The 9,654-nt window shown below is 44.9% G+C and overlaps 1 protein-coding gene across 1 annotated transcript; it reads right to left on the reverse strand.

Annotated features, from left to right (window-relative positions):
- Nucleotides 1–6,344: 6,344 nt before the first annotated feature.
- Nucleotides 6,345–6,965, reverse strand: LOC126235405 (uncharacterized). The gene has a single exon (XM_049944126.1). The coding sequence runs from the start codon at nucleotides 6,963–6,965 to the stop codon at nucleotides 6,345–6,347; it is 621 nt and encodes a 206-aa protein (XP_049800083.1).
- Nucleotides 6,966–9,654: the final 2,689 nt, after the last annotated feature.

The following is a 9,654-nucleotide window of genomic DNA, read 5'->3' on the forward strand; positions in this document are numbered from 1 at the left end:
TGTTTGCGTTATGCAATTTAAAGTTGATATTTGCTAAGGAAACGTATGAAGACGCAGACTTCCTCGTTATCAATATGTGCGGCATGTCTTTCGTGTTAACGAAAGTAAATTCCCGCTTTACCTCTTCTTACGTGTCAAATGAAATGTATGCCATGAGGAATAGAATATTTGTTGACTGCGTCCTTTATTGCTTCCATCCTTACCAACATATTTCTTCATTCTCGTGGTAATCATGACATTCTATGTGTATGCTGCAAAAGATTGCAAGTGGACAAATTCGACATCGAGGTGCAAAGCGTTTGGTATCTTACATTATATTCAATTCGAATAAGCTTCCGGTGTATTTTTACTTCGTTTGTATTTTTAGATGATTATGAACGTTACGGAAATTTATCTCACATGCTTTATGTTGAATGAGAAACATTGAATGATCCGTTTTGCTTTCCCTACGTTGAAATGATATAATCTCGGCGTCAACAGCCTTCTTCCACGCCGGAAGCTGAAACTTGTATGATTCTGGATTAATGATAATTGAATGTCTCATATGTATACATAGCCCACAAGGCGACGTCAGAAACCATCAGGGGAGAAAGCCGCATAAAAACCAAACGTGCGCGCGCGTCTCCACTCTGAAGAACCGTATCGGAGTATCACGGCAAGCATTTCGCTGAAGAGCTGCCTCGTCAGAGAGCCGAGAAATGGCAGCATCGTAGCAAGTATTTGTCAACACTCTGATAGTGCATTTACTTCCGGGTGTAGGTCGGCGTTACCTCGCTAAATTCACTTGACATTCGTTTCCCACATCGAAGACTCGTACGATATAATCCACTGCAAGATGACACAATTAGAAAGTATATTTAATTTATGGACTCCAAGAACGGCGTTCTTCACATAAGTAACACCTGTTTGTGTGTGCATTCGGGAGGACGACGGTGCAATCCCGCATCCGGCCATCCTGATTTAGGTTTTCAATGATTTCCCTAAATCGCTTCAGGCAAATGCCGGGATGGTTCCTTAGGAAGGGCAAGGCCGATTTCCTTCCCCATCCTTCCCTAATCCGAGCTTTTGCTCCGTCTCTAATGACATCGTTGTCGATGGGACGTTAAAACAGTAATCTCCACCTCCTCTGTGTGTTTAAGGTTGCGTTTTGAGGCTCAGGCAACATCGCAGTGACTATAGTCCGCCTCTGGCCGCCAGTGTGTCGTTAGCTCAGAGGTTCCCTTGTGCTTTGCAGTGCTTGTACTATAAGACATAGCAGTTCGAATCACGGTAGAAGCCGCTGACTACAACCTTTTACTTTCCATTTTAATTAATGGAGTTGCAAACTGCTAGTAAAAATTTCTTATGCGAAATCTGAAGAATGCCTTTAAACATGAACCTTCGTTCGATTTCGACTTAGTAAATTAAGTTAATATCATGGACTTCTGCTTTGCAAATTCCAAGGTGCTTCACTGTAAAATAGGTCCTGAAAAGATTCAAACCGACTTTCAACGATATAAATTTGAGCTTTGTTCGTCATATAGGTCTAACATGTCAGAAGGTTGTTTATGAAGTGCACATGTTCATTAATATAGTTCCCTTCTTCTAAATTTTTGCAATAGCATTTAACTGTAGACGTTTTCTAACACCGGCGTTAGCAATTCCTTTCCGTTCTCTGAAACCTTCAAAACGACAAATTTTTCTGGTTTAAATCTGATGACCTTAACTATCACTTCCGATCAACAATAAATACTTCATGAACCCATACATGGAACTCCAAATGTGCAGTGTTCCTTCACTGCTACAGAGCATGCATTGCAAGGTATTCACACAGTTTATCGCATAGACTTACCATAAGAAATGAAACAAGAACTGTAATACACTTTACACCACAGACGCTCACTCTGGCTTGACGAAAACATCCAAACATTGACCAAAAGTTGCACAAATAATTGAGTTTGAAAGGAAAAGAAACGAGGTACGAAGCATTTATAAATTCATCGAATGTAGTGAGGTGGTTTAATTTCGTCCCAGTCTATAAAATTAATTTCGGGCCACACTCAGCTCTCGCCGATTAATGTAATATAATACCCGCCTACTAATCAGGGCGTCTGTCTCCGTAGCTTTTGAGCGTGAATGGAAATCGTAGAAATTTTCTGTGGAGCAACATTTAATAATAAAGCGTTTTAAATCATCAAAAGCGATGAGCGGTAGCAGGCGCTTTCGATAAAGAACGGGGGAGTGCAGCGCCGCTGCTGTCGCCATGGCCGCTGCCAGTAGCCAGCAAATGGATCCCGGAGCTTTGCCGATTACGGCGTCCAGAGGAGGACAGTCTGCAGGAAATCTGCCGCAAAATGGTTACTGGACAAAATTTTGATATCGGTGTGTCAGAAAGCGAAATAGATTGAATCTGCGCTACTATTACATTCACGTGTTCAGTATTCAGGCAGAAGAGGCTATAAAAATATTTTATGCCAGCTGCTCTCGATCCACTGACATTATGAACAGAAACAACGCACGCTACCGCTTTTTTTTTTTTTTTTTTTTTTTTTTTTTTTCGGGCCTCCTTCCTCCCCTACAGCCCGTCCTTCCGCTCGCCATTTGTGCCTTCTTCGGCTAGCTTCTGTGCTATGTTTGTTCCATAAGAGATAGTTGACCAACGAAGTAAATGTGTACAAGTGAACAAAATCCCTTCTTTTGGAGTTGTGGAAAGAAAATAGGTCCGCTACATTCTTCCATCATTGTGCGGTAGCGATTTTTATAGGAGAGCCAGGCGTACTTCAGCCCGCTGGCGTCTCAGGGTTGCGTCAGCAACCTATTAGTGCTGCTACACGAGGGCAAAGGGTAAACGAAATAGCCACCTTCTTGGCGCAAAAGGAATGAGAAACTTAATAGAGAATTTCATAAAAAATAAAAAAAATAAAAAAAAAATAATAAAAAAAATTAAAAAAATATCGTTTAATCGTTCTTCAGCTCTGTCGGTAGGACAAAGTTCGGTTCAAGAAATTTGCGTAATTTTCTTTGTATTTCTTGTGTCGTTCGAGCTTTTGAAGTTCTGTCATCAGGTACATCCAGTAGTCTTCTGCACTCTTCGTCATAGCCGTTGAGATGTAATGGACTGTTAGTCCTTTGAGCCATTTGGCTGACCTTCTTTTGGTGTTAGGATATGGCACGTCATCTGGCAGAAGGACGTGTGTCGGTGTAATGGTGTTAGGTGACGTGCGGAGCACACGTGCTAGTTTTTGCCTGAAGAGATTCCACACGTCTTTCACATCGTCACAGACGAAACGATGTTCTTCGGTGTCGACGACATCGCAGCTGGGACAGTTTGGTGTGTGTGCCAGACGTATCGCGTGCAGTTTAGAGTTGGTGGGGATTTTTCTATTGACTGCGAGGTACCACGTCGATCGCACATTGGATGGTAGATGGGGGTCAGATATGTTTTCCCATATGTTTTTCCAGTTATAATGTCGAAACTTGTTTTCTATTCGATTGCGCAATTTTCCTCCCAGCAAGGTGTTGTAAACCTCCTTAACCTGATATATGTCCTTCTCCGGTATTCTATGGCGTACATAGCTGTATTCCACAAGAAAGTGTTTATAGTGGTACAGCTCGTGGGAGATGTGATGCACATCGATTGGTGGATCTCTGCTGACTGGGGTGATTTCACGTAAGAGATGAGCCACTAAGGTCCGCGGTGATCGTTGCCACTGTTTATAAGTTTTGCTAACGTATAGCGCTTGCGCTTTAAGGTAGATGTCTGTTAGATGTAGCCCTCCATTGCGTGTCAATAGCGTCAAGGTATCATAGGAAACCTTAAATATCTGACCTCTGTTGACAAAATAACCAAGCGCTGCTTGCATTTGGCGTGCTATGGTGCGTGGCAGAGGAAGCACTTGAGCAACATAGTTTACTTTGGAGGTTATATAGGTATTGGCTAGTTGCACTTTTTGTATTACATTTAAATTACGCAAGCTGTGTTGTTTTATGCTTGCTCGTAATGTGGCAAGTAATTTTCTGTAATTAAGAGCGGCTGTGCGGCGGATATTATTCGTATATTCTATTCCAAGGCATTTTAGTTTTTCCACAGTGTTGATACGTCCAGCGGCTCTGATCTCTATGCCCCTACCAAGATTCATAATACCAGATTTATTGCGGTTGAGTTTAGCTCCTGACGCCAGTTCGTAGGTCGCCACAACTTCAAGTACTGTAGCCACCTCGCTTTCGTCAGTCACAAGTACCCCTACATCGTCCGCGTAGGCTTGACATATGATCTTCTGTCCGTGTATATGTAGTCCACGGAGTTGCCGAGTCAGGGATACTAAGAGAGGTTCAAGCGCAATCGCGAAAAGCGTCATGGACATGGGGCAACCTTGTCTTACCGAACTGTGAATATTGATCGGGTGACTGAGTTGTCCGTTGACACTGATTCTTGACGTGCTATTCGTCAGTATGTTTTTCACGGAGGCTATAATTTTCTGTGGGAAGTGCATGGATGTCATACACCGGAACAGGTACGAATGATTAACTTTATCAAAAGCTTTTTCAAAGTCAAGCGACATCAGGGCACAGCGAATGTTGCAGGCTTCCGATATCGCTATAATGTCTCTGTAGTCGCATAAGGTCTGAAATATCGTTCTATCCTTTCCCACACTTGTCTGGTAAGCTCCTGTCACTGTACGAATAACTGAATTAAACCTTTGCATCATGATACGGGCGAAGATTTTATAATCACTATTGAGAAGTGTTATGGGTCGAAGATTCTCCACGGTTTTGCCTCTTGGTGTTTTGGGGACTAAGACCACTGTACCTTCACAGAATTCCTTCGGAAGGTCAGTGTCGGCATTTAGTATTTCATTGCAGACGAGTGTCAATTTAGCAATCATCTTTTCGCGAAAAGTTTGATAAAATTCAGCGGGTAGCCCATCCGGTCCAGGTGATTTATTCTTTGGACTCCTCGAGATGGCATCTTCGACGTCTTCATCCGTTATTCTTGCTGCGAGCACATCAGCTTCTTCTGGAGTGAGTCGCTCTGTCGTCCTAGCAGTGAGAGCTTGCTGCTCTGTTTCATCTGTCTGTGTATTGGCCAGCAACTCACTAAAGTGTCGATGGATCTCGTCTCGTATTGCAGCTTGATCTGTCAAGAGTCTCCCGTCTGAAGTTTTGAGTTCCGTCAGAATTTTCCGTTTTTGTCTTTTGTTCTCTTGGAGGATGTGGTACATCGATGTTGTTTCTTCTCGTGTACCGTTCTGCAAACGCGTTCGTATTTTACAGCCTTCGAGATGGTGCCTCTGCAGGGTGAGCAATTTTGCTTTTATTCTGTTGATTTGCCCATAGTTTGTTATGATTGTAGCATCCCGAACGCACAAGTCTCTCAGACAGCTGAAGTAAAAGTCTAATGTCCGCTTCCGCCAGGCGACTTTTTCACGGGAGTAAGTTTTCATTGTCTTTATGATTGCGGGCTTCGCGCAGTTGAGCCACCAATTCAGCGCCGTACCATACAAGTGGAACTTCCTTTCACATTCTGCCCAAGTGGTGTGGAAGGCGGCGTGAAATCCAGGATCCGAAAGATGAGCAACGTTTAGCTTCCACTGACCTCTCGCCCTGTAAGTGCCTTGTTTCTCTAAATTTATCGTACATATATACGCGATATGATCAGAGAAAATAGTGGGCCATAGCTCGGACTGTAAAACGTGTCTCCTTAAATTGGACGTTGCGTAAATCCTGTCGATACGACTGGCAGAATGGCTGGTGTTATAGGTGAAACCGAGCTGATCACCATGTTTTAGTTCCCAAGTATCTAACAGATGGAATTCTCTGACGATGTTCTCCAGCTCCAGAGATTTGTTAAAATTTGGCGTCTGATCTTTGGGATTCAGCACGCAATTAAAGTCACCCGCAAATATTATTTGTTCAAATCGCACCGCGAAAAGGGGGGCGATGTCCTCCTTGAAAAATTCGGCCCTGCGGCGCTTGTTTCCGGTTCCTGACGGGGCATAGATGTTGATAAACCTGGTGTTGTTTATCGTGACAGCGAGACCTCTACTGTTCGGCAGTTTCGTCACGTCTGTAAGTAGGATCCCCTCTTTAGTCATAATCGCTGTGCCGAGGCTATTGTCATTGCCAGGATTGATGACGGCGTTGTAGCCAGTGATGTCGTCCAAACGGATAGCCGTTACTTCTTGCAGCATTAAGATGTCAACATCAGCGGCGTACAGAAAATCTTGGAGATTTCTCAGATTGAGGGTGCTGCTAATTTTATTTATATTCAAGGTCGCAATTCTGTACGCCTGCAAGGACGTCATGTGGACTATACCGCGTCAGGTGGGATACTATTTGCCAGGTGAAGTGGATGTGTGCTCTACTTAGAAGAAGTCGGCATCATCATCTTCTGCACGAGCGTCTTTGATGGTGGTTTGTTGCCGGGTGGACACATCTTGTCGACGGTCGGGTGCCGTCCGTCCTGAACGTTGTGGTATGTCAGCCATCTCTGCATCATGGTTTTGCTCCTCGATGTCATCCGCCCAATCTCGCGTGCACGTAACTTCCCGCGTGTCCGTTTTTGGTACAGGTGGAGGGTCCTTCGGACTAGCTGGACCGTCTGGAATGTGGATTCCACGGTCGGGTTCAGTGTCCTCATTTCGGGTCTTCTTCTTTGTTGTTCGATCTTCCAGAGGAGTTGCCTGTGTCGTCTCCGCCAGTTCTTGGCCTATCTGTTTCGCCTTTTCACGCAGGATTGGCGCGATTTCTGCTGCTCCCTGTCGGGCTATTCGACGTTTCTTCCGTTTCTTCGGTGAAACAGTTGTAGGCTGCTGGTCATTATCCTCCGACGTGGCAACCGTGTCCTCTTTTTGTTGCCCGACTTCTTCGAGTGGTTTGCACACGCCTTCTTCTGCCGTCTTAGCCTGGTCTTGTTCTGCACGTCTGTCAGTTTCCTCGTCTTGGGAATGTGCTGGACCTGTAGCTTCTGTGTTGCTAGTATCCATGGCTACGTTACCATCGGGAACGTCGGCATAAGCAACTACCGCCCTGTCGAAACACATGTCTGGGGCGACGTCACTGCGAATTGCGGCGGCGTACGTCACGGGTAGCGTGGCCATCTGACTAGGCGAGTCTCGCTCCCCAGTCGGCAGTTGCGTCACACGCCGTTGAACACACTGCGCGCGGACGTGTTGGGTCGAACCACAACCCGAGCAGGTTCTCGGCTGCCCATCGTAAATGATGATCGCTCGATATCCACCAATCCAGAGATACGATGGGATATGTTTCAGCATGTCAATCTTAACTTGCCTGACTCCATTTAATACTGGATACTTGTGCAAGCTAGACCATTTTTCGGCGACATTGCTGATAATGGTGCCATAGTCTCTCAGTTTGTTGTTAATCTCCTCGGACGTTATTTCAAAGGGGAGCTCAAAGATTCGAACCGTTCTTATTCCCATTCCGGCACGCGAAACCGTGACCTGCCCTATGTGTCCGTCTGAATGTTTGAATTTTGCCACCCCACCACATGCTTCTACAATTTGGTCGCACTTGTCAGAACTGGATAACTTAAGGAACACAGTCGGACTGACAATCGACAGGTGAATTCCAATCAATTCATCCACTTTGACCTTAAAAGTTTCTTCGATAAATGCCTCAACTTCGTAAGATTTCGGTCGGGAGTAGTTCGGATCGAAAATCAACTTCAAAGTATCGCGTCGCGTTGTCTGCTCCATTATGTCATTCTAGAAATGTGATCGTGGACTATAACTAACGCCGAATGCGCGCACTCACCACACAGCGCCGGCCGCTCGCAGCGACGATGTAAACACCGCAACAGCCGCTCCGCACGTCCGCACAGCACGGCCGCCGGCGGCGGAATGCCCCGCTAGACCACAGGCGCAACCGCCTATAGTTTCTCCATCATGGGACACGTTTTCCTCCAGGAAGTGCCGCAGTCTGCAGTGTTGCCAGATTGTGCAGATGACCGGACTTAGAGAATTAGCGAGTTGGCCAGTTTTATTGTCCCATGTCGCGATCGGCGCGGACTTAGCCTCTGAAGCGGCCGGCCGCCGGTCAAGTTTTATGTCAAAGAGTGTACAAGAGCGGGGAGCGAACTGCCTCCGGCCAGAACACATACAGTATATATACGGCTACAGAACATTCTAGTACAATGATTCTTGACATTTGTGGATACTTCTAGTATGTACTCGAACCGAATATAGAAATTAAAACTGTACAGTCCAGGTGAGTTGTAAACTCACGACCCTCCATGCAACAGTTCAGTATCATAATCACTACACCACGTTGCTACTCAGCTTCTCCTGCAACAAAATTGTCCCACACTAAAAGTTGACCACGTGCAATGCAGTAGGGTTAGACTTTTGTAGAGCCTTCCTGATGCTGGTGTTTGGACATAGGTGACATTGAAAGAGGTGGGCGGTAGGCTGTGGGTGTCCACAGTCAGACGTTGTCTGTTTGCAGAGTAAGCTTCACCTTATAATTCTGTCCCAGAACAGCACATCTAGTCCTGTCACCGTCGCCACATATAACACTACCGCTACTATTAAATGAGTGATATGCCGATAATGTTATTCCTGTGAAAGGATATTTCTTTGACCGTGCTCGTGCGTAAGGGAAAGGCATCGGTCCAATTTTGTTTCTCTACAGAAGTAACAAGACAGACGGGAATGGAACCAAGGTTCTATCAGTATTCAAGTAAACTGTAATTGCATACAGTGAAACAGTGTATTAAGATTGACAATAAAGTGTGCCACTAATCAGCAGGAAAAATTTATTACGATACACGAGTTATGATGAGAGCTCCAAATACGCCTACTTTAGCCCAGTCTCTTGTAGCAGTTCCATTATTAGTTTCTAATTGCGTTGACAGTGTACAGATGAAATACAGTAGTTAGCCAGCAAATTCGATCACACTTAAGAAAAAAAGAAGCGTTCCGTCACGAGGATATTCGTGGTAGAGCACGACATGTAATTTGTATCTTTTTAGTTTTGCAGACATACCAACGATTGTATTGCAGCGTATACTTGTCCGTCAGTGGGAAACTTAGCGGAACAAGATCTCTATGCGTCATCGACTCCAAAGGTAGCCATATTTTATGGGGTTTGAACGTAGGCAAAAAGGTTCTTCATGGTCCACGTGGTACGTTGTTCTGTGACTCTGACAGATGTATCGGCCTGCCCCAGTGATATGTGAGTAGAAGTTACTCACCGAACACACGTAAAAAGACCCAAAATAGTGCCATGAAAGCCGATGCTGTTAAGAGACCTCATAAACGTGGTACAAAAGAAACATAGAACTCTTAACAGGATAACCGCTATTGTTCACGTGTACGGTAGGGAAAGAGCAGGCCAGGTATTGCGGTGAGGACATCCGACTAGGCATCCGTAGAAGCTATTGTTGATACTGAGAGTATTATGTAAACTTAGAGCTAGTATTAGTATTTGAAAACACCAGTTATTACAAAAACAACAGCCTGGATGATTGACTGATCTGGCGTTGTAACATCGACCAAAACGGCCTTGGTGTGTTGGACGGCGAAAGGCTGAAAGCAAGGGGGAAACTACAGCCATAATTTCTGCCGGGGGGGATGCAGCTCTACGGTATGGTTGATGTATGAGACAGGCGATATATCCTCAGACTTCAAGAAGAATATAATAATTTCATTTACA

The sequence above is a fragment of the Schistocerca nitens genome, chromosome 2, assembly GCF_023898315.1.
Source record: "Schistocerca nitens isolate TAMUIC-IGC-003100 chromosome 2, iqSchNite1.1, whole genome shotgun sequence".
In the NCBI taxonomy this organism is placed as follows: domain Eukaryota; kingdom Metazoa; phylum Arthropoda; class Insecta; order Orthoptera; family Acrididae; genus Schistocerca; species Schistocerca nitens.